Source organism: Syngnathus acus, chromosome 11 (assembly GCF_901709675.1).
Source record: "Syngnathus acus chromosome 11, fSynAcu1.2, whole genome shotgun sequence".
NCBI classification, from domain to species: Eukaryota; Metazoa; Chordata; class Actinopteri; order Syngnathiformes; family Syngnathidae; genus Syngnathus; species Syngnathus acus.
The window spans coordinates 3,074,762-3,097,410 of NC_051096.1; the positions used below are offsets into that span (position 1 = coordinate 3,074,762).

Sequence of the window (22,649 nt, forward strand, 5' to 3'; positions counted from 1 at the left end):
TTTAAAGGCAGTTGTTTCTCCAGTTACCGTGAAACAACCCGCGTACGAGTATTTGCTCGTGCTCCGAGTCCATATTTGGATCTTAAAGTGGGGCCATGCTTTATCAGACGCTTTGTTCAAACTGTTGGCTGTTTGCACCGTGAGCTGCCAGGAAGCCACTTGTGTGTGTTTTTTTTTCCTCCCCACACTTAACTTGCTGGATGATCAAAAATAGTCTGCCATTACAAAAATAATAAGGTTTCATTCAGATTTTTTTAATCCTGATTTAATACCGGTGTCCCTCAGGGCTGTATCTTGGGGCCCCAAGTGTTTTCTTTGTCTTGTTCGTTTAATACCAAATTCCTCATGTAACCTTTGATTTGTTTATGTTGTCACCCGCATCTAGCAATTCGGCTGAACTTCGAGCTCGGGTCACATTGCAGGCTTAGCATCTTAAGCCCATTTAGGATTTGTTGCTTTTGCGCAAGACACGCGACTGATTTGATCTGCTTGCAATGCGGTTGGCTCGAATAGTAACTCGCTACTTTGGCATGAGAAGGGAAACAAATGCTGAGCTCTCTGCGCTGACCGAGGGCGTCGTATTTTGCTTGCTTTACCTTTTATGCTACAAGTGTACCTAATGTTATGGTCCTTGAGCGCTAGGAGGAACACAAGTGACTCGTGAGAGCAATTTAAATAATTTGGTTTTCCGTGATGTAACGTCCTGTGAGTTCATAAATCCATTAGAATATAATCTTGTGAAAAAAATCTAAAATGTTTCTTTCAAATGGCCACACGAGGGCGGTACGCTGCACGCTCATCTGTTGACAAGCTAATTGTAGGCTGCTGCTTAGTGGTATGGACAGTATGTGGGTGGCTTGCTCTTCAGGTCCATGTGGGATTAAAGACTTACAAATAAACAGAGTGAAACTGAAAAGGAGAGGATGCCACAACGCCAAGAGAAGGAAGGGTGAGCGAGGGAGATTAGAGCGAGAGTAGCACTAATCTGAGTTGCTCTGGTGTGAGTCTGCTTCATGTCAAGTTGATGCCAGACCGGAAGCCGGAAAGAAAAAGATGGGAGTCCCTCAGAGGAGGAAAAAGGCTTTGATACTTCTGCACACGAGAGCCGTCATTTGATGTCACTTTCTCTTTTTCTTAAGTGGACTTTGAAGAATTTGACTCAGCATCCTCTTTGCTGCCGCCTCTCTCCCGCTTGGCTCCTAACATGACACAGCAAAATTTTTCTCCTGGCAGGAGGCAAGGGAGGCGGAGCTTCTGCGTTGTAAGGATTGCGATTGGATGCAGGCTACTAAAATCAGGAACAATTACAGACTTGGCTGACTGGCCTTGAAGGCTGCCTGATGATGGAAACGAGCCTAAAAGCGCAAGAGACTCAAAAGGGTGGCAGCCGGTGTAAAAATAGAACTTGGTTAGCATGGCAGAGTGAGGCGAGAAGATGAGGAAGTGCCCCGTCGAGCCTCGGCCAGCTGATCTCTGCACAAGGCGGGGGATGTGAAGTCATCGAGCTAAGAGGCGGGGCTTAGGGAGACGAGGCATCCCGACACAACACGTGTGGAGAGTGCAGAAGCGAGCGAGCAACCGGCCAGCCGAGGTGATATGGCGGGAGAGGACGGCTGATTGGGACTTAGTGGGCGGCGGCTAAGGATTAGCACGTCTCGTGGACACTCTTTTGGAGACTATGTGGCCTGATTACAGGAACGAGTCTTGCCTCAACGCCCACCTGTACTCGCGCATGTGCTGTGCAGGTCAGTGTGTGTGTGTGTGAGAACCAAAGTGTGTTTGACAGAGGTTTGTGTGTGCATGTCAACAAGACTCGCCCATTGTATCCCCAATGAGTGCCAATGTGTGACAGTTACCTCCAAACCACGATGCAGCACACACACACATTCATCTCGTATGATACATTCATCCACTTAGTGTGTGTGAGTGAGACATAAAAGTGGCGGAAAGCATATTTGCTCTCAGCTGAGGCACCCGGACAGCAGGTTTGGGAAGCAAGGCGTGTTGCAGTGTCGTGAAACTATGTCGCAAGTGCCTGTTGAAATAAGATGGCTCTGCCTTCCTGCTTGACTTCTATACATTTGAGATATTTAACCTGCTTCATTCAACATCCTCCCGGCTTTAAAGCTGATTGATTTATTAGCGGTCGCTAATGGACCTCATGTTGTGGTCATGACCTTTTGCCACTTTGCAGCACAAACACTACAAAGTGCCACTCAAGTGTGTGAACAAAAACAATTGTTGTCCGTTAGCCACAATGAAGGCTCTTCCCAATCTCTGCCGATTTACTGGAAAGGTTGTGTGTGTGAGGGGAAATCCAGCACGATCATAATGAAAGTGAGTGTTTTTCGGGCGACATCGGTAACGCTCCTCTTTCTCGATTCCCTGCAGACGAGCGCGACAGAGTTCAGAAGAAGACGTTCACAAAGTGGGTCAACAAGCATCTCATCAAGGTACCGTCATTCCTACACATTTGTCGTTCACTATTCACGCATTGCCGGTGAATATTGTGCTCTTGAAACACAAAGTAGTGCAGTGGTGTCAAGAAAATCGGTTGCTAGGTTATATCTATTTGTCTGTTACACTGCCCCCTAGTGGCTCACATGGGAAGGAGCAGCACAATGCGCATTGAATTGAAGCGAAAACAACGTTCAATTCTTTACATTACAATTTGATGAAGCAATGAATTTATATTTTGCTGATTTCAATTTTATAGCGTGCCATTTTTCTTATTTGATAAAACACATGATTAAAACCAATCGTCACCGTACGGGTCCTTTTCTTCGGATTCGATGTTACCGACAGCCGGTAGCCGTTTGTGTCGCAGCTGTGAAGTGCACCGGGCGGCTTTGTAATCTGCGCACAAACGGCGGTCGCCAGGAATGGAATGTGTCAAACGACTGAGGACAGAAACGTCAGTACAACCTCGTAACTGTGAGGCAACTGCGCTGACAGCCACCGCTGGCACATGAAACTCGATACCGGCCAGTATGCAAATGTAGGTCACGGATCACTAAACAGCATTTGGGCTGAGTGCTGGGATACCATGCATTAAAAAATATATAAAAATATATTTAAAAATTGCTAATTCTGGACTAGCACCAATGTAAATACAAACACGCCCCCTAGTGGTGTTTATAAGCTACTGACCATTTGCCTTTTGAGCTTATTTTTGAGTGACATCATCCTCGCCAGTTTGCTCAGTACATTGCAAACCTTGAGTTTAATATTTCATCTGCACGCACAGGTGCATGTGTGTGTAGTGTACACACTCACAGCTATTTTTGCTGGTGTGTGCACACACACCCCAATGCAGTAGATAAGGAAGTTGTGTTTCAGTAGAACAGCTTCAAAGCTAATCGGAACTAATAAAAGTGCCCAGAGGCAAGCAAGTCACATTTGCACAAAGAGGTGGTTGCATCCGTTAGAATGTCAGTGACACGTCTTAAAAGTCGCCCAGCTCTTGTTAGCTCCAGCGAATGTTCCAGTAACAAGCTCACTATAAAATTCCTTTCACCTTGTTATCAACAACCCAGTTAAATCGCCCTGATTTACAAGTTCATATGGTTGTGTGGAATGGGCAGGCCCCTCTCCCTCTTGTGGTGATATGTGGCACTGCAGCATCCCTCCAATTTGGTGAAGTGCCACTGAACTTTAGCCAGGCAGAAAAGTCGTAGCAACACAGACGGACGCGTCCTCGACTCTCATCCTTGTTTGTATTTTCCACGACGTGCTTCCACTGCTCTCGCCAGCTTCTCGTCGCCATGCCGACCGTCCTCGACCGCCCCTCATATGCGTTGGCAGAGGTGCCTTTGGGACTTTGCCAATTAAATCGAGTCTTAAGAATAGATGGGTTGGGATTTCCAACGTCCTCACCATTGCTGTGCTCTCGATCCCGCAGGTGAGGAAACATATCAGCGACCTCTACGAGGACCTGAGAGATGGACACAACCTCATCTCCTTGCTGGAGGTTCTCTCTGGCGTCACCCTGGTAGGGCTCAACTCGTTCTCTTCCCATTCACTCTCACGCTCTCCGACTCTCGCGCTGCCTCAAGCTCTCGTACGCGGTCAGGTGACTCTCCTTGTCACACCTCCCCGCTGTCAAGACGATGCTGACGTCAGAACCGCCATCTGCGTCCCAATCAATTGTTCCTTCACCCATCTTCATGGCCTCCTTTTCTTTTCATCCCTCCCTCCCTCCACCGTTACCATAGCAACCCAGAAGCACCCCCTTCCTGAAAAGGGCGTGCCCCTCGCGTGCGCCTCCTCTCATCCTGCTCGTGGTGGAGGACGGTGATGATGATGATGATAATGAGGAGGAGGAAGGAGGAGCTCAGGGAGTAGGTGCCCGATTGCCCCCTGCCGACCTCTAGGTGGCGCTATGGGGCTGCATGAGTGTGGATAACAGCACAAAGGAATGCCTCAAGGAAATAAAACTTATAGATTTGATGTGCTTCACATAATTCAACATTTTAAAGCACAAAGTGAAGTACGGTAATGAAATAATATTCAAGCTGGATCTGGAAAGTTTTCACTAATCTTGTGTGAAATTCCCTTTTTGTCACCTTCTAATCCCTTTTTTGCAGTCCGCATGTCTTTACACGTGCACCGGCAATCGAATTCTGATTTATTTTGTATTTTTTTTTGCACGCTACAACAGTTCAGTTATTTCGTCTCCTCATTATTCTTGTCCGTGTGTGTGTTCCAGCCCAGAGAGAAGGGCCGCATGAGATTCCATCGGCTGCAGAATGTCCAAATAGCTCTGGACTTCCTAAAGCAAAGACAAGTACGTTGTCTTCTCCTCCTCGCGTCTTTAAGCGGTTTTTTTCTTTTTCTTTTTTTTTTTTTTAATGACGGCCGCTCTCCTGCTTCCAGGTCAAACTTGTCAACATCCGAAATGATGACATCACCGACGGGAACCCCAAACTCACACTGGGTCTCATCTGGACCATCATCCTCCACTTCCAGGTCTGTTCCAGCTCTTCCTTCCTGTTCCTGCGCAATTTATTAGCTGGTGCTTCATGATGGCTAATTTTTTCATCATAATGGTAATTTATGATTTTGTGATAAATTGTCACGGCGCATTAAATATAACAGAAGTGTACTTTTGCATACCACAAGAGGGAGCCGGCATTCCCCTGGTGGTTGTAGTCAGGTCCCGAAGCTCCTCAACGGCCTCACTGTCCAGATATTAAAATCGTGAAGGTGACTGCCGGGTTGCTGCAGAAACGCGCTGGCAAAGCAGCGGCATGGCCGTGACTCAGCACGTCTATGTGTGTGTGTATGTGTGTGTGTGGAGGGAGGCCAGCTTGTGGCTTGGACCTTACTTGACATTCCGATCATGGAAAGTACGAACAGTACTTGTGTGAGCTAATTATAAAAAAACATGTGGGTCATAGCTGACGCTTGTCGTATTCCACTTAAGAATCAGGTTCAAAAAAATGAGGACACCTCTGTGATGCTTTTGGTGCTTTTCGACGGGTTTGTTTTTATTCAACGTGGCCAAAAAATGTCACGGCGGCACTGCTAATCCTCTTAGTGATGCAACGTGTCACGTGTTGAATGTTACTGTTTCATGCTAGCACGGAGGCTGTCAACGTAGCGATCGGCTCCAGCGTGTGGATGGTTAACAAGCGAGAGAGCAGCAACAAGGAAGTGGAAAAGGAGGAGGAGGAGGAGAGTCGTGTGAGTGAGCAAGAGGGAGGGAGGGTTGCTTTCTATGTGAGAAAGTGACAGAGGAGGAGGAGAGAGCGAGAATGGAAGCTGCAGCGGCAGCCGGGAGATAAAAAAGCTTTTCCTCTGCTGACGAGCGAGCGAGCGAGGGAGGGAGGGAGAAAGCAGGCAGACGTCGTGAACCGGGCGAGGGGGAGGCCGAGAAGCTGTGACACCGTCGCTCGTCTCGAGGAGGAGACGCCCTGTCAACCGAGTTGCTGAACATCAGACCTTAGCGTCAACTGATGATCTCAGGAGCAAGGGGGGGGATCTGCTAGCGGAGCTAAAGCTCCCCTCCGTGGGGGCAAGGACCGATCGAGGCTGGTGGTCCTTGCGCAAACTCTGGATTTGTTGTGCCGTCCGTCGCACTGCGCCACCTGATGGAGGCTCGAGCTGGCACGCTGACAAAAGCTTTACGGCCGGCTGGCATCAATGAATGAAACTCCTCGACGTGGCTGACGTCAGTCTCGAGATCGAAGAAGAAGTCGGCCACGCTCACTCGTTCCTCCTCAGCTGGCGTCGACCGGGAAACAACGTGCAAGCAGAAAGGATTTCCACATGATGCCATGCCTGCCGGGAATTAGTCGGCGCTATGTTTTGAAGTCTGCAAGACCAGCAGCTCACGCCGACGCCAACCGGCCAGCAATCTGCGAGACGATTGGCCGAGCCCGGCAGCATCCCGTCTTTGCATTGGTCGGCCACGCTCGGTGTGTTTCCCTCGCAACCAATCGGGACGCCGCGCACGGCTCGGAAAGCGCAGCTTTCATTCACTACACGGAACATCCACCGCATCTCCTTTTAACACCTCCTCCGGATCGGAACCCCACCGGGGATGACCTGTCACTCACTCAAAGCCACGCGGATTTTCCTGCTTCTGGTGTGCCCCCGCGTCCTTGAACGCTCACAGAAGTCTTCCGGATATTAAAAAAAAAAAAAAAAATAGGGCAGGTGCTATGTGTGTGCTGATTCTCTGACTGCGGCTTGAGAGTGCAGGCACTCTCACAAGATGACCACGTAAGATGCGGCAGGGTGGGGGTGAAGCGGCCACTGAATCATTTATCGGCTGAGGAAGGTTCCATCTCGGAGCGCGCATCCATATTGTTTGTCAGCTCCTATATGCTTTCCCATTCGGGACTCAAGACGAGAAGATGGGGAACTCCATGGGTTGCGTCAGGCCTCCGCCAGACTCTGAACTTGTCGGAGAGCCTCCGCTGTCATCCAAGAAGCGATTACGTTTCAGGCGGAGGCGCAAGGGACGCAAAAACAGGAAAGTCGATGTCCAAGATGCCGTCGAGACGAAGCCTTCTTTTCAAGGAACTTCGGACTCTCCTCTAACGTCGGAACATTCCAGGATGCTTTCGCCCGTATCTGCGTATTCTCCCACCGTCAACCTTCCCCAAGCTCAGCGTAGTCCAAAACTCAGTCCGGGCTGGAGAGGAATTTTCTGCCTCCCCGGCGAGGAAGACGCCGCCAGTGCCATCGTGGACGTCTCCAGCATCCCCGGCCAAACCGCCGCCACCGCGGTGAGTCCGGCCGGTAGCGCCACCCCGGGAGGGGGGAGGCTCTGCCGCGTTCGAGAGAAAGTCCACGGCGTCCTGGAGAAACCTTCTGTGCTTGAAGAAGAGAAAGCAAACAAGAGGACGCTGCCTGAAAGGATTCAACGACGGCAAGTCGAGACGATGCCTTCTTCGGGAGAGCACAACGGCGTGGTCCACATCCGAGAGGTGGATGGGAAGCTCTGCGTGGTGCAGACGGTGTACCCCAGCGATTACGGCTCTCCGGCATGGAGGGCCCAAAGTGACCGTGAAGTGGAGGTCCACAAAGAGGCTCCTGCTCCTTTCCCGGTTGCAGGACCTATTCTCAAAGTCCACCTGTCGGAGGACGAAGGAGACACGCAAGAGGAGGCCTTCGACCAAATATGGATGGCGGACAACATGGCCGCCGCCGAAGGACTTAGCTTAGACACGCCGAGTCGAGCGCAGGAGAGATACTCTCTCTTGGAGTCGGGCTACGCCAGCGACCTCCCGCTGACCTCGCCAGAAACGGCCGTCACCACTCCCAGCCGGGGGGACTGGCAGATGTTGCTAAGCGCTAGCTCGGCGGAAAGACTGGACGCGGCGGCGGCGGAGACGGCGCTGCAGCAACGGGCTGCCGCTAGACAACTGCCGCAGGTCAGCCCAGATCTCAAAAACTGGTTCTTGAAGGAACCAGCAGGAGTTCTCCTCCTAATTCGGATTTATTTAAGCATTTTTTTTTCAGGCATGTGAGTGGGCGACTGTTGGTGCCTCCAACATGTCGCTGTCATTGGGCTTCTAATGATGCCTTGTTATCAGGCACAGTGGCCTTGTGTTTCCTGCCTCTGTCCCAAGAGTCTAATCAAGGCGGCACAGAGCAGCTTGCCTTTTTTTTACTTCCTTGCTCTTTATTTGCGTTTGGATTGAAATGACTGTTAGGAGCCCATAAATATTCATTCGAAGCTTCTCTGCCGCCATCAGGGCGATGCAGAAATGTGCTGCATAGCTGCCAGGTTGATGCTAGGTGCACTTTGCTGAGTCACTGCTGTGTCTGCACACATTTCAATTCAGTTCTCTTGATCTGGTGTGGCCTTGGAATGATGATGAGGGTGAAATGAAATTGCGTCGGCACGCTAAGCTCAACTCGTTGACTTTGAGAGTCATGGCCGCCATGAGCCGTTGGAATAATCCATTTGAGTTGGCTAAATAGTGAAGTCTGTTCCCATGGCAACCACACACAGGATATTTTACTGAAGGTTCCAGGTTCTAACAAAATGGTCGGGCTGATTTTGGGAGGCGTTTCCGTTTGTATTCCGACGCAGATTTCCGAGATTTACGTGTGCGGCGAGTCGGGCGACCTCACCGCCAAGGAGAAGCTGCTGCTATGGAGCCAGAAGGCCACCGAAGGCTACCCGGGCCTCCGCTGTGTCAACTTCACCTCGTCGTGGAGCGACGGACGCATGTTCAACGCTCTGCTGCACAGATACAGGTTAGTGTACACAATTGGGAATCGCAGCTGCCGGCTTTGCCTCTCAATTTTTTTAAAATTTAAATTATCCTCCCTAAAAAGACCCGACCTGATCAATATGGAGGCGGTGGCACAGCAGAGCAACCGTGAGAACCTCGAGCAGGCCTTTGAGATTGCCGAGTCGCTAGGGGTGACCAGACTGCTGGACGCCGAGGGTGAGGAAACATTTTACACTCCACGCTGGACGGACTTTTATTAGCTGCCGTGACTTTTGACTTTGGAGGAGGAGCTCCTCAGTTACACAGTGAATTATCTATTATGTCGCAGTTCAAAGCTCAGATTTTTTTCTCTATTTTTCTATTAATGGATGAATATTTTTAAATTGTAATTATTTTAATAATATACAATACTCTTTTTTTTTTTCCAGACGTCGATGTTGCGTCCCCAGACGAGAAGTCTGTCATCACGTACGTCTCGTCCATCTATGACGCCTTCCCCAAAATCCCAGAGGGAGGCGAGGGCATTGTCGCACACGTATGACCCAATCAATGTCATTTATTTGCCTTTTTGTCATACCGCCACGTCACTCAAATGTTCTTATTTTGAACATTTCAGGAAGTGGATCAGCGCTGGTCCGAGTATCAGTCCAAGTTCTTGTCTCTGCTCCAATGGAGCCGCCAGCAAACGGCCATCATGGCCAACAGGAACTTTCCACAGAACCCAGTAGAACTCAAGGTGAAGCCTTTTTTTTTTTTTTGTTTTTTTTTTCTTTCCTCAGCCAGTCACTGAAAGAAAGTCTCATGTTCCTGCAGGCACTTTACAACGAATACGTCCACTTTAAGGAGACGGAGATTCCCGCTAAAGAGCTGGAAAAAAGTCACGTGGAACACCTCTATAAACTTCTGGAGGTAATTATTCGCCGCGCCGTTGTTATCGTAAACACACAATGACCTCGTCACACTTGTGTGCGTCACTAGGTGTGGATGGAGTTTGGCCGCGTGAAGCTTCCTCAGGGCCTCCACCCCAACGACTTGGAGGAGGAGTGGGGCAAACTCATCCTGGAGATGCTGGAGAGGGAGAAGCTTCTCCGACCTGCAGTGGACAGGCACGTTTTCATTTTTCGTTCCTGCCCATCTTCACATAGCCTGAGTGCACATATGTATTGTACTGCCCTCTTGTGGCCAATATTGTAGTGATTTCAATATGTGCGTTCAGGCTTGAGTTGCTGCTCCAAAGAGCAAACAAATTCCAGAACCTGGCCTTGGACTGCGAGGAGAAGCTCACCCTGGCGAAGAACACGCTACAAGCCGTGAGTACTGGCGTCTTTGACGTGACCTCCGATACGGTTTGACTGACGGCTCCCGTGCGGCGCAGGACATGTCGCGGGCGGAGAGCGGCGAGACGGCGCAGTGCGGGAGCGAGCTGGCCTGCTACCTGCAAGACTGCGAGGCGCTGACGGCACAAATGCAGCAGGAGCTCAAAGTTCTCCGGAGTGAAAAGTACTACCAAGTGGAGCAGCTCGCATTCAGGTAGGACCAAAGTGTTGAGGCACTTTTGCAATCTTGCATCTTATGACACTTTATTTATTCATTAGAAAGTCAAAATATTTTTAATGTAAATTGTTTATTTGGGTGTAATGACTAAAAAGAATCTCCATGTTGGCATGCAGATTGTCGTGCCTTGAAGAGGAGCTGGTGTCTCTTCGACTTCAGTGTTCCAGCCTGTACAGAAAAGGTCACTTTGCGGGGGGCGAGCTTCTCAGCCGGCGCGCCCCCGTCGAGGCCCCCGGGCTTTCTCTGGGCCAGACCCTGCTGGGGGCCGCCGGGGCCGCCCTGATCCGCCGCCCCATGGCACGTTCCCAGCTGGTGGCCATGTCGTCGTCCGAGGACGAGGGCGGCCTGAGGTTCATCTACGAGCTTCTGGGATGGGTGGAGGAGACGCAGGTACGATCGGGCACGTGTTCGGACGCCCCTGAGGATGCCTAGCTTAACTTTTGTGGGTGCTTCAGGAGCTTCTGGAAGGAGCTGAATGGGGGGCGGACCTTCCTTCTGTGGAGAACAACCTGCAGGAACATAACAGTGTGCACACGGCCGTGGAGGAGCTGATGAGCGGACTGCAGGAGGCTCGCAGTTACGAGGTGCGTGCTCGCTTACACCAAAGAGATGTCAGCCCAGCAATACTGATGACGTCTTTGTGTCGTAGCCCAAAGTGTCGGTCAACTTCAGAAGCAACTACTCTGAGACGCTGGCTAAACTGGAGCAGCAGTACTGCAAACTACTGGTCAGCACACACACAGACACAAAACCTCTCACTCGCTTACACGCTAACGGCGTGCGGCGCGTTTTAGGAGCACTCGTCGTGGCGGCTCCGCAGCCTGGAGAGTCTTCATGCGCTGGTGCGCGACTGCACCGAGGAGCTGATCTGGCTGAACGAGCGCGAGGAGGACGAGATCGCCTTCGACTGGAGCCACAACAACACCAACATGGACGCCAAGCAGGAGATGTACAGCGTAAGCCGGTTGAAAAATCATTGCTCTGCCATCTAGTGGTGAAGACTCTCAATTACAACTTTAGAATGAAGATTTTTATTTTCAAAAATGATTCGAGGGCCACTGACTGCTGACTATGCGTTCAGGAGTTGAGGCGCGAGCTGGACGAGAAACACGACGTGATGCGCTCCCTCCAGGAAACGGCGCTTCGCCTGTGTCAGGAAAACCATCCGGCCAAGCAGACTCTGGAGGTGAGCACCAGCAGCTTCTTCATTTCCTTCTTAAGGAAAAAAATACATAAATATGTTTTTGCAGGCGTACAGCGCGGCGCTGCAGACGCAGTGGCAGTGGGTGGACCAGCTTTGCGTGTGCGTGGAGCAACACCTGAAAGATAACACAGCCTACTTCCAGTTCATGAGCGACGCGCGCCACTCCGAGACGTACCTGAAGCAGCTTCAGGAGAGCATCAAGAGGCAGTACACCTGCGACAGGAACAGCCGCTTAAGCAGGCTGGAGGACCTACTACAGGATTCCATGGTACGCGTTTGCCAAACGTGGCAAAAGTTGGTTTTGGTCTCATTTTTTTTTATGCTTGTGCGGCTGCAGGAGGAGAAGGAGCAGCTGATCGAGCACCGGGGGAAGGTGGCCAGTCTGGTGGGCCGCGCCAAGACGCTGGTGCAACTGCGGCCCCGCTGCGCCGACACCCCTCTGCCGGCGGCCACGCCAGTCCGCGCCGTCTGCGACTATAAACAAATCGAGGTAGCCGCAAAGGCGACTTTTTTTTTTTCCCACCAGATCGCCACTGTAATCTCCTCCAACCTGCTCACTGAGATGACATTTGCTGTTTTATTGAGAACGGTCACATGGTACACGAGCACAAATTCTCTTTTCTTCTCTCTCCATCCCCGCATCTTTTTCCTCTTTTCACTTCTTCCCATCCTCCCGTCCTTCTCCTCACTCGCCCGTCGGCCCGCCAAGACAAACGTTCAGGTAGAGCGGCCGTCTTATTGATTGCTTCCGATTGGCTCCGCCTCCTCGCTCGCTCAAGTCACACCAGTCTTAAACAAACGCAATTTGCTTACTTGGCTAACGAAAACCTTGCGATGCTTTGCGCTCGGCCATGGTGTTTGATACGGGTCCTTTTGAAGAGCTTCAAATTGCGCAATGTGCTCAAATTGTTTTTGGAAGTTGCGAATGGGCTTGTTTGGTGTACTTTCCCATCATCATCTCAACAAAACTCATTCAACCATTAGCGTTTGGGCTTTGATTTCCGTATGTGCATGTCATTTCATCACTGACACATTTGAGTTCTTTCAATCATCTTAACGCTAAAATTTCTTCCTCTCTCCCCCCCCCCCCCCCCCCGCATCGTCATTTTCACTCCCGTCTAATCACATCATGCTCCATCCCGGCCGTCGCCCTCCAGATCACCATCATCCGTGGCGAGGAATGCGTGCTGGAGGACAACGGCCAGCGCAGTAAGTGGAAAGTGATCAGCCCCACGGGCAACGAGGCCATGGTGCCGTCCGTCTGCTTCACCGTGCCGCCGCCCAACCAGGAGGCCATCGATGCCGCCGGCAGGTTGGACCGCACGCCGCCATCTTTTCTTTTTGAATGTTTGGGTAGTGAGAGCGCGGCGTGGTGGTGCTTGCAGGACGGAGCAGTTGTACCAGCAGGTGATGTCTTTATGGCACCAGCTGCACATCAACATGAAGAGCGTGGTTTCCTGGCACTACCTCCTTAAAGACCTCGGCGCCGTCTCCGAGTGGAACCTTGACACGGTCAGTCGGGATCTGAGCGTTTTTTTTTTGCTTGCCACCTCAATTGGCCACAAAATATCCAAGTTTGGATGTCCTCAGGTCCGCAGCCAAACCCCGTCGGAGCGGCAGCAAGTCCTGGACCACCTGGACTCCCACCTATCGGACTTCCTGTCCGACAGTAGAGAGAGCTCGCTCTTCACGCCAGCCGAGCGACGCGAGCTGGAGGCGGACGTCCAGCAGGCGCAGCTGCGCTGCCGCGAACTGCTACTCAGCATGGAGAGCGGTGAGGGAGCGCGCCCCAAACCAAGGTCCCGAAGCTCCCTCATGGCTCACCCAAGATCACAATCTCTTGTGTGTCTTCAGAGGAGAAAGATGAGTCTGTGTCGCGCTCGTACATGTCAGAGCTGCAGAACGTCACCTTGCGTCTCAAAGAGGCCGAGGAGAGGTTGATCGGCGCCATCCAGACGTCCGGCCGGCTCGCTGACGACAGCGCCGACAACGGCGTCAGGATAGCCGAGCAGGAGGTCACCTGGAGTTTTATCAAGAAACAAATAATTTGAGAACATCTGCCTTCAAATACTGCTTCCTTTTTTCCAGGAAGTGGAGCATGAGCTGGACGCACTTCGCTCCAACCTGGGCGACGTGTCTCGGCGCTGCGTGGCCTTCTTGGAGGACAAGCCGGCGTCCTCGGGCGTCCCCGCCCTGCGCTCGGAACTCAACCGGGCCGTGGAGAAGATGGACAAGCTGCACCACCTCTCGTCCGTCTTTCTGCAAAAGTCAGTGTGCTCACGATTAAACGGCAGTGTGGTAAAGTTCACGCCGGTAAAGAGACTTTTTTTTTTTTTTAATGTTCCTGTCCAGATTAAAAACGGTGGACGTGCTGATGCGCTGCCTGGAGGAGGCGGAGAGTCAGGTCAGGAAGTACGAGAGCAGGCTGAGCGAAGAGGACGTCATTCCTGCCGACGCGGCGGCCATCCAAAGTCTTCGAGATCAATTAGGGGTACAGTGGCTGAAAGGAACATATTTTAAATGCAAGTCAGCAACTTTGATTTCTTTCTCGGCAGAAGTGGCAATGCGAGCTGTCCGACCAAGAGGGCGTCTTTGAATCCCTTCAGTCGGACGTCCTCCGGGCCAAAGAGGCGGCGTCCCACCTCGCCGCCATCCACCCGGACCGCAGCTCCGAGTTGGAGCGCTACCAGGAACGAGCCGATCAAGCGGCGGAGCGGTGGAGCGGCGTGAAGAAGCAGATGGAAACGAGGTGAGCGGTGCCCGGAATTTCTACTAACGACCCAGGCTACACTGAACTCATCTCAAGCATTTTGGGTGCAGGCGGGCGGAGCTGCAGGCCATCGCTTCGGTTCTGCAGCAGTACAGAGACGGCCACTCGGAGCTGACGACGTGGATCCAGGAGACCACGCAGCGGCAGGAGAACACACCGGCCGGGACCACCGACAGCAAGGCGCTCTCCGAGGAACTGGCGCAGCAGACGGTCAGTTATTATTTGCGCTTGTGATAATAGTGCCGATTACGTAACACTACGATGTCGTGAAACGTATTCTATAAATGTAATTTTAGGCTTTAGTAGCCGAGATTGAAGAGAACCAGACCAAACTAGACGATTGCCAAACTCACTCCAAACAGTACTGCACCTCAGTCAAGGTAAAGTGTGAAGACAAAAGAAATCAAGTTTTGCAACGCAAGAGAATAAAAGTTGCAATTGCTTTCTCTGCAGGACTACGAGCTTCAGCTGATGACTTTCAGAGCCTTCGTGGAGTCCATGCACAAATCGCCGGTGAAGAGGAGGAGGATGCACTCTTCCTCGGACGCCATCACTCAGGAGGTGCCTTCATCGGAAATGCGGGTTTGCGTATCAATACAGATCAGCAAGATTTATGAATTTTTTTCTGGGCCAGTTCATGGACCTGCGCACACGCTACACGGCCTTGGTCACGTTGACGACGCAACACGTCAAATACATCAGCGACGCCCTCCGGCGACTCGAAGAAGAAGAGGTCAATATTTGCTTGCATACTTTAGAACCATCTAAGTGAATCTTATGAGAGCGGTGGGTAGTAATTGTTGTTCCCACGCCTGCAGAAAGAAGTGGAGGAGGAGAAGCAGGCCAGGGTGGGTCAGGTGTCGGACCTGCTGGCTTGGATCGGAGGTCTTCAGGGACGGAGCGCCGGCCCCAACGCCGAGTCGTCACTCGCCGCGCAACAGGTCAACGTTCGATTCCATTAGCGTAGCACTGCAGACATGAATAATGCTACGTTAGCTTAGCGACAGAGCCAACCCTGCACATGAAATTCTAATATTAACCGTTTTTATTTCACGCAGGCCATCAGCGAGCAACTTGCCGCCAAGAAAGACGACGTGGCCGAAGCCATCCGAAGCACGCAGGTCTTTCTTCTCTCCAAACAAGCCACCAAGTACGTCCCATCACACGCACGCCACGTCCACTGTCGTCCATCGTTCGACCCTGTCGCCCCGCTCGTTCGCAGACTGTCTCCGGACGAGCGCGCCCACGTGGAGGCGCAGCTGGGCCAGCTGACGTCAACCTACCGTGACATGTGCGAGGCCTCCACGCAGCAGATGCAGCAGCTGGAGCAGCAACTGGCCAAGGAGGAGGAGAGGAAGGTGGGCGCAAAAGTCACTTTGAATCTCCACATCACTCACAAATGCGTGCATGTGGCGTGTTCACAATGTCACGTGTATGCAAAAGGTCACCTTGTTCATTTTGCCCACGCCTGCACTCGTGTCATTTAACTCCACCGCCAAGCTCATTTCATGAATTCATGTTGTCATTCTCATCACAACCAATCACATCTGCCCATCTGCTGTTGTCATAACAACCCACACTAGTACAGGAGAGGTAAACCTGTACATAACTCTTTATGGGACCTAATACAGTGCCCTGTGGCTCTATTGCAAACTTACAAGTAGCATAAAAATAATGTTTGACATTGAGTACACTGGTACAAATCTGATTGTGTTGCTTTGCAAAAACAAAAACAAAAAAAAAACCACCATGAGCATGTTGTGTCCAGATCACGAGTGTCGAAGTGTGTCTGACTCGATGTCGTTTGTTCTAATGCAATTCTCTAACCGTGTGTCACTCTTCAAAGCAGCATTTTGCTTGCCAACAACCACTAACCGCAAGCAACCACAAAGGAGAATTGTGGACGTCACCGGACGTTTAGCGTTCACCGTATTGTTAAATAGAACAAAAAAAAAAAAAAGGTCGGAATGGAGTGTGGCATGCACAACGCTAACATCAGCTTCTTACTCCGCGCCGCGCCGCATTCTACCCGTTAAGCGTGCCTTTCCACGAGCCGGTAAGTACTGCTCGCTTCTTTTCTTATGTTGCCTAAAGAAATGCTAAACTACTTTGCTTGTTTTCGTTCATGCGCTTATTTTGCGGGGAATTTTACTTTGGTAGTTTTAATGCCTGCTTAATATTATGTAAAATATATATATATTTTTTTTTACATACAATTTTAACTTCAATTTATTATGATTATAATTACAAGTAGTGTCATTGATTAGAAATTGTAGATGTTTGATTAGTCCTTAAAGCTACATACAGTAACGTAGCGCATGTGAATTTATAGCACGACATCAAAAATATAAATATCATAACGTATTTCTTTCATTTTGTAGATAGCACCTTGCATCGCCGGCGTGCTGGATTTGGGGAGCGTGGAAACCTTGCCAGTGTTCCAAGCCGCCCAGCGGGGTCTGATTGATCAGGACACAGCTCGCTTTCTCTTGGAGGCCCAGGTCGTCACCACAGGGGGGCTCATCTCATCTGATGGTCTCCTCGTCCTCTCACTGGACGCGAGTCTCAGCGAGGGTTTGATTGACGCTCACGCTAGGGAGTCCCTCTCAAAGTTGGAGAGCGCTCAGCTTCTGGTGGAATCCGCGACCGGTGGGCAACAACTGAGTGTGCGTGCGTTCGCTTCAGCTGTAGAGTCTGGGCTCATTTGTGAGGAGGTGGGACTTGGTATTCTGGAAATTCTCATGAGCGAAGAAGACTTGACGCTCTTGACGTCCAGGAGCCTTCAGGCCAAGCTTGAGTCCAGGCTCCAACGCAGAGAGCTGATCGATCCAAACACAGCTGAGAAAGTCAGCCTGAGTGAGCTGCTTCGGCGCTGCGTCCCGAACGACGACGACTCGGGTCTTCTACTTCCCGTCAAACAGCAACCCGGAGGAAGCGTCTGCCTTCGCTCCGGGAGAAAAGTTGGCATCTTCCGCGCCATTGAGGAAGGCCTGATTGACCGGCAAGTGGCCAAGCGACTCCTGGAAGCTCAGCTGTATGCCGGTGGGATCGTGGACCCCCGATCTGGACACCGGCTGACGGTTCACGAGGCTATTAGTCATGGACTGGTAGACCAGGACTTGGCTTGCTCCTTGTTGGTGCGACAGCTCCAAAACGGCGGCATTCTCGATCCCGTGACTCGAGAACGTTTAGATTTGGAGGGCGCTATCCATCTGGACCTCCTTTCTGCTCGTATGGCTCTGTCGGTCCTTGAATCCCTCCAGACGTTTATGGGGATGATGTGGCCCGGATCTGGTGAAGTCCTGTCCATCGCGGAGGCTCTTGAGCAAGGAGTCATCTCCGGGGAGCTGGCACGGAACATCCTAAAGCAGCGTAACGCCGTCGGAGCGTTGTACAACCCGGAAACTCTCCAGTTGCTGCCCTTTGAGGAAGTTCTGGAGCCCAGTGCCGTCCGTGTTCTCAAAGACATCCATTTGCCAGATGTTCTCCCCAACATGAATCGTCCGAGTTTGGGTTCTTCAAGCTCCTCTGCTGAGCCGATGGATGCAGCGGATGCTCGCCAGCAAGCCGAACACAAGCTGCTCTTCCATCTCACGACTCACAGCTACGTAAACGCACACTCAGGGGAACGCATTGTGATCTTTGACCCCGAGTTGCCGGAGGTCGTGAACGCGATTCAGCCAGAGCGGCGGATTCTGAAAGGCACTTCAGTTGATCCAGCAACTGATCTGCGAGCGATCAATCTCAATGACGCGGTTGCTTTGCTTTCTCGTGACCTGGCTTCAGAAAACCAGAAGGTGACTCCTTTGAAGATCAAAATGGATGATGATATCTCACCTAACATCACCTCATCGGAGAGCTCGCTTGGTCCTGAAGTGGACAAGCCTCCAGAGCCGGATCTCTCCATGGACCTTTTGAGTCACTTTGCTGCAAATGTTGAGAAGAGAATCCAGCAAGCCATAGAGGACGCCATACCACAGATCACAACTCTTGAGAAGATTCTCAAAGCAAAAACTGAAGATGAATTAGAGATGACCGTCCTGGATGGTCCACCAATTGATTGCAGAACTGAACACGCAAGCGACAAAGAGAAAGAACCTGTCAAGGGGAACGACGCAGAATGGGAGAAGACTTTGAGCTTTGAAAAAGAGGCTTCTGTTGCCATGGAGAAGCAAGAACCACTTTTGGAGGCTAAAGAAAGTAAAAGCAGGAAAAAGAAGAGGAGTAAAAAGAAGGCAAGAATAACAGAGGAAGAACCGAAAACACAGCAACCGGAAATCAAGATTCCGTTGGAAACGTCTCAGCTGGAGAAAGCTTCGTTTAGTGAGGACAACGCTGAGTCACAGACACAAGCAGAGGCCCAACCTCAACCACCTCAAAATGAAGAAACCAGGCATGTGAAAGGAGCAACTGACAAGACGGTGCAGCCGAGAAGAGACTTGGAGGTGTTAGAGGACAACAAAGTTGTTGAGGAAGTCGAGAAAAGCGAGACCACAGACATGACACGAAAGAGTGAGGAGAAGTACAAAGTTGGAGATTGTTGTGAAAAGGTTGCAAGACAAGAGGCACAATGTGAGGCCCTGTGCACACGAGCAGAACAAGAGAAGAAAGAGGAACAACCAGTTGAAGCTACCAAAGGTTTGAACGTTAAGTGTCCAGAAACTGCAACGCTCCCGTCAGAAGACGTTTGTGCTGATTCCGGATCAGCAGCACTTCCTGAGCCACTTCCAGTTTTTGCTAGTCAAGGAGCAGAAGATGAGATGTCAAGTGAAGATGAGGTGACCTCCACTTCTGGCAAGGTACGTAACCGCAAACGATACATCTCGTCAATTCTTCTCAATGGGTCACCGCCATTTTTGTTGTATTCCCAAAAGGCGTCGTCGCTCGTGCGTCAGGAGTGCTTGGAGCATGACCAGAGGATGGTGGCGCTTGTCTCCATGGTCAGACACGTGGAGGTCCGACTCAAACAGCAGCAGCAGCAATCGGTGGGACGCAGCCTCGGCGCCTTAGATGACATCATCAGGCAGGCGCAGGTGATGACATCACGAGAGTCAAATCCTCCCATGATGTTAGCTTCGCACTCACAAGATCATTTGTTGACTCATCAGGATCTGGACGTGGAGCTACGAGACCTGGAGCCTGAAGTTAGCGTAGAAGCCAAGGCTGCTCAGAAGCTCTTGATGCTTCACCGCAGAGATGTTCCTCCGCAGCTCCTCACGGCTCTGGAGAAAGACCAGCAGAGCTTGACGCGAACGTACCAGACGGCCAGAACACTTTGTGAGGACGTCCTGCAAAACCTGCAAAACCACCGAGATTCATACAAGGTTGGACACAAAAAAAATGCGTTGAGCTCAAAATGGGAACTGATGACGTCATGTTTATCAGGAGGCCGTCGAAGCTGAGCTGAAGTCGCTTGGGGGCAGAGTGGAGGCTCTGATGTCCTGGTTGAGAGAAACAGAGGAGCTTGTCAATGACGAGACGGACCAAGATGGCCAACAATTGCGTCCTTCCGAGGCAAGTTCACTGAGTAAGCATCTTTTTTTTATGGGACGGCGGTATCAAAGTTCTCTTTGGCGTCTCGTCTTCAAGGAGCATCAGTCCGGCCTGACGTCTCGCTCCGGCGACGTAGCCCAAGTGGCCTTGGATATCCAACTTTTTGTCTCAGAGCGGGCACAGGACCTGCCGCCCCGGCAGAGCAGGCGCCTTCTGGGGCAGCTACAGCAGCTGCAGGGGGCCTTCCACAGCGCGGCGGGCCAAACTCGGGCTCGGGTCGCCGCTCAGCGCCAACGTGACAAGGAGGAGGAGTGGCGGCGCCAGCAGAACCGTAGAGCTGACCTTGAGGAGAAACCAAAGGAGACAGAGGTTTGGAAAACGAGCAATGAGTCCAGTTGGTTTGTGTTTTTTTTTTTGTTTTTTTTACTAACTCAGCAAAGTAACTCGCACTGCATGTGTTTTCCTCCCCCCGGCGTGCCACACGCGTGTTTTTAACATGTTTGCCTTGCTCTTGCAGATGACCACCAACAGGAGCCGCTCACTCTTCCTTATTGATATGCGATGCGGGGAAACTTGCAATAATAAAAAGATTTTTTCCCTTTGTGTGATTTTCTTTGTGTCGTTGAGGGCGTGTATCTGGACACAATATGCTCCTAAATTGACACGAAGTTAAGATTCTTTATTTATTTGCCTCTTATTGATGTTTGTCTGTGTGTGGGGGTCCTCCATCTGCTCAGGTGGTCCAGCAACAGAAAGTGGAATGTTCTCACAAACTGGAAGATCTCAGTGCCTGGTTGGCAGGAGCCGCCGCCGCTCTGGCCAATCAGAAAGCAGAACCGACCGTGGAATCGGACGACATGAACGTCTTGCAGGACAAGCAGGAGAAGTTAAAGGTGCCAAATATCAAGTAGATCTTCTTCCACTCTTGGACCGAAATTCGTTTTTTTTTTTTACCATGGGTGTCTCTTTTCAGGAAGTACAGAAGGACCTCCGGAGCCGTGCGGAAGACGTGGCCGAGGCCATCCGCTCGGCGGAGGACTTGCTGGCCGAGCGACGGGAAAGCTTAAGTGCAGAAGAGCGAGAGGGCCTGCAGGTGGCGCTAGCGCAGATGAAAGAGCAGTATGCCGCCCTGACGGAAGCGGCCAAAGCGTCCGTGACGGAGGTGGACGCTTCCGTCAGCGCCATGTTGCAGCACAACACGCAGAAGGTGAGAATGTCTCTAAATATTTTTGATCAATATCTTTTGCAGCTTTATTTATTTATTCCTGATTTAATTTTTAGGCAAAAGCTTTTGAGGAGCTTCAGCAGACCCAGGACCAGATAGACTCGCTGCTGAAGGACTTGTCAGCCGCTCATGTATCAGCAGCTCACGACGTCACCGACCTGCCCTCCTCGCAGCCCGACGATGCCGTCACATGCCACACGGGGGCGCTGCAGGTCTGTATGCTAATAAACGCTCCTCACCAAAATGTCTGGTGCCTTTCTGTGACTCTTCCAGTCTCAGTTTTTTAACGTGCCGATGACATGCTGTTGGCTCTTCTGTGACGCAGGCCGAGCTTCAGAGGCTGCAGGCTCAGCAGGCCCAGCTCCTCCAAATCAGCCAGTCAGCTCGCACGTTGCTGGAACAACCCGACTCCACAGTTCCTCCTGAGGAGAAGCGACGACTGCGAGCCACGCTGGACCGGCTGCAGGCCGAACACCAACAGAAGCTTCACGGCTGCCAGGTAGACTTTGAAAATGCTCCACGGAAACAACGAGCTCTACTAAACTTTCGGTCTGGCCGCTTTCAGGAGCGACTGAGGAAATCTGAGGCGCTGAAGGACGAGCTGGCAAAGTATCTCCAGGAACACGGCGATCTGAGCGCCTGGCTGGAGCAGAGCGAACAGGAGCTGAAATGTTTGGGGGAAGGCGAAACGGACGCTCAAGAACTGAAGAACCGGCTGGAGGAACACAGAAAGGTAGTGAAGCCTTGTCCATGACTCGTATTGCTTAGCAACTCAACTCATGTTTTCATGGTGTTCCACAGCTGGCCGAGGACGTCATCTGCCACAAGGCCGACCTGCGCTTCGTCTCCATCTCGGGTCAGAAGGTCCTGGACTCCTGTCAGGGCGTTCTCGAGCAGCAAGAGGGCGCCGGCGATGCTGCCGCTCTGGAAGCCACCAAGCAGCTGGTGACCGACAAGCTGCAAGACGCTAACCACCGATATACCTCACTCCACGCCAAGGTGAGCACTTTATGGAGAAGATGGTGGTGCAAAGATGTTGACAAACACTTTGTCGCAGTCGTCAGAGTTGGGCGGCCGCCTGTCGGGCCTGCTGGAGCGCTACCAGCAGTACCAGGACGAGGTGGTCTCGCTCCACTCGTGGCTCAGCGCCCAGGAACAGAACCAAAGCATCGCCAAGTCCGGCGGGGACACCGACCCCCATGACCTGCAGGACACGCTGCGGCAAGTCCAGGTAAAGCCTCCCAAAATAGTTTTTCCATGCGAGACAATGGCGAGCATTTTCTTCTGCGTCCATTTCAGCTGCTACAGGACGAGCTGGCCGAGCGTTCGGTCCAATTGGAAAAGGTGAAGCGAGCCGGAAGAATTCTGGTCAGCGCCGACGAGTCTCCCTCCCTGAAGGCCGTGGACATCCTGTGCGCCGCAGGTACGGCGCACCGCCCCCAATAGAACCTCGGCTTCCATTCAGTCTTCTCTCGTTTTTCTCCTTCAGACGGTTTAGAGAAGAGGTTCTCGTCTTTGTCGGCGTCCGTATCGGAACGGGCCGAGCAGCTCCAAACGGCCGTGGCCCAGTCTGTGAGCGTGCAGGAGGGCTTGAAGGCTCTGCTGGCCTGGCTCGACACGCTAGATTTGGACCCCGCGCCTGTGGAGCCCACGGCGCAGGCGCTCCAAGATGCCCTCACTCAGAACCAGGTAGGACAACTTGGCAAGTCA

The 22,649-nt window shown here is 51.7% G+C and overlaps 3 protein-coding genes and 2 long non-coding RNA genes across 30 annotated transcripts in view; 3 read left to right on the forward strand and 2 right to left on the reverse strand.

Moving 5' to 3' along the window:
- Positions 1 to 22,649, forward strand: part of LOC119130302 (H-2 class I histocompatibility antigen, alpha chain-like) — a 346,995-nt gene that overhangs the window by 171,293 nt on the left and 153,053 nt on the right. The window lies entirely within an intron of this gene.
- LOC119130478 overlaps positions 1 to 22,649 on the reverse strand; it is a 340,541-nt gene that overhangs the window by 167,602 nt on the left and 150,290 nt on the right. The gene's annotated exons all lie outside the window — the stretch shown is intronic.
- LOC119130460 overlaps positions 1 to 22,649 on the reverse strand; it is a 180,183-nt gene that overhangs the window by 40,853 nt on the left and 116,681 nt on the right. The window lies entirely within an intron of this gene.
- macf1a (microtubule actin crosslinking factor 1a) overlaps positions 1 to 22,649 on the forward strand; it is a 65,655-nt gene that overhangs the window by 14,286 nt on the left and 28,720 nt on the right. For 16 of the 25 annotated variants that reach the window (XM_037263632.1, XM_037263647.1, XM_037263648.1 and 13 more), the window contains 48 exons: positions 2,392 to 2,453; positions 3,902 to 3,991; positions 4,215 to 4,340; positions 4,709 to 4,786; positions 4,876 to 4,968; positions 8,549 to 8,715; positions 8,797 to 8,909; positions 9,122 to 9,228; positions 9,310 to 9,429; positions 9,507 to 9,602; positions 9,672 to 9,799; positions 9,910 to 10,003; positions 10,069 to 10,223; positions 10,364 to 10,637; positions 10,703 to 10,831; positions 10,897 to 10,974; positions 11,042 to 11,203; positions 11,329 to 11,433; positions 11,498 to 11,719; positions 11,789 to 11,941; positions 12,161 to 12,172; positions 12,609 to 12,763; positions 12,837 to 12,963; positions 13,042 to 13,225; positions 13,306 to 13,466; positions 13,540 to 13,718; positions 13,804 to 13,942; positions 14,007 to 14,200; positions 14,272 to 14,431; positions 14,518 to 14,601; positions 14,675 to 14,782; positions 14,856 to 14,954; positions 15,040 to 15,162; positions 15,280 to 15,371; positions 15,444 to 15,579; positions 16,603 to 19,020; positions 19,096 to 19,254; positions 19,330 to 19,545; positions 19,607 to 20,083; positions 20,452 to 20,607; positions 20,688 to 20,921; positions 20,996 to 21,151; positions 21,265 to 21,438; positions 21,505 to 21,672; positions 21,741 to 21,938; positions 21,997 to 22,170; positions 22,239 to 22,362; positions 22,429 to 22,628. In XM_037263632.1, the coding sequence (XP_037119527.1) occupies positions 2,392 to 2,453; positions 3,902 to 3,991; positions 4,215 to 4,340; positions 4,709 to 4,786; positions 4,876 to 4,968; positions 8,549 to 8,715; positions 8,797 to 8,909; positions 9,122 to 9,228; positions 9,310 to 9,429; positions 9,507 to 9,602; positions 9,672 to 9,799; positions 9,910 to 10,003; positions 10,069 to 10,223; positions 10,364 to 10,637; positions 10,703 to 10,831; positions 10,897 to 10,974; positions 11,042 to 11,203; positions 11,329 to 11,433; positions 11,498 to 11,719; positions 11,789 to 11,941; positions 12,161 to 12,172; positions 12,609 to 12,763; positions 12,837 to 12,963; positions 13,042 to 13,225; positions 13,306 to 13,466; positions 13,540 to 13,718; positions 13,804 to 13,942; positions 14,007 to 14,200; positions 14,272 to 14,431; positions 14,518 to 14,601; positions 14,675 to 14,782; positions 14,856 to 14,954; positions 15,040 to 15,162; positions 15,280 to 15,371; positions 15,444 to 15,579; positions 16,603 to 19,020; positions 19,096 to 19,254; positions 19,330 to 19,545; positions 19,607 to 20,083; positions 20,452 to 20,607; positions 20,688 to 20,921; positions 20,996 to 21,151; positions 21,265 to 21,438; positions 21,505 to 21,672; positions 21,741 to 21,938; positions 21,997 to 22,170; positions 22,239 to 22,362; positions 22,429 to 22,628 (9,359 nt within the window). Of the gene's footprint in view, positions 1 to 1,407; positions 1,746 to 2,391; positions 2,454 to 3,901; positions 3,992 to 4,214; positions 4,341 to 4,708; positions 4,787 to 4,875; positions 4,969 to 8,548; positions 8,716 to 8,796; positions 8,910 to 9,121; positions 9,229 to 9,309; positions 9,430 to 9,506; positions 9,603 to 9,671; positions 9,800 to 9,909; positions 10,004 to 10,068; positions 10,224 to 10,363; positions 10,638 to 10,702; positions 10,832 to 10,896; positions 10,975 to 11,041; positions 11,204 to 11,328; positions 11,434 to 11,497; positions 11,720 to 11,788; positions 11,942 to 12,160; positions 12,173 to 12,608; positions 12,764 to 12,836; positions 12,964 to 13,041; positions 13,226 to 13,305; positions 13,467 to 13,539; positions 13,719 to 13,803; positions 13,943 to 14,006; positions 14,201 to 14,271; positions 14,432 to 14,517; positions 14,602 to 14,674; positions 14,783 to 14,855; positions 14,955 to 15,039; positions 15,163 to 15,279; positions 15,372 to 15,443; positions 15,580 to 16,602; positions 19,021 to 19,095; positions 19,255 to 19,329; positions 19,546 to 19,606; positions 20,084 to 20,451; positions 20,608 to 20,687; positions 20,922 to 20,995; positions 21,152 to 21,264; positions 21,439 to 21,504; positions 21,673 to 21,740; positions 21,939 to 21,996; positions 22,171 to 22,238; positions 22,363 to 22,428; positions 22,629 to 22,649 lie in introns of those variants that run through there. The other 9 variants (XM_037263652.1, XM_037263651.1, XM_037263650.1 and 6 more) reach the window with 6 other exon arrangements.
- LOC119130311 lies at positions 4,975 to 8,523 on the forward strand. The gene has a single exon (XM_037264123.1). The coding sequence runs from the start codon at positions 6,861 to 6,863 to the stop codon at positions 7,977 to 7,979; it is 1,119 nt and encodes a 372-aa protein (XP_037120018.1). The 5' UTR covers positions 4,975 to 6,860; the 3' UTR covers positions 7,980 to 8,523.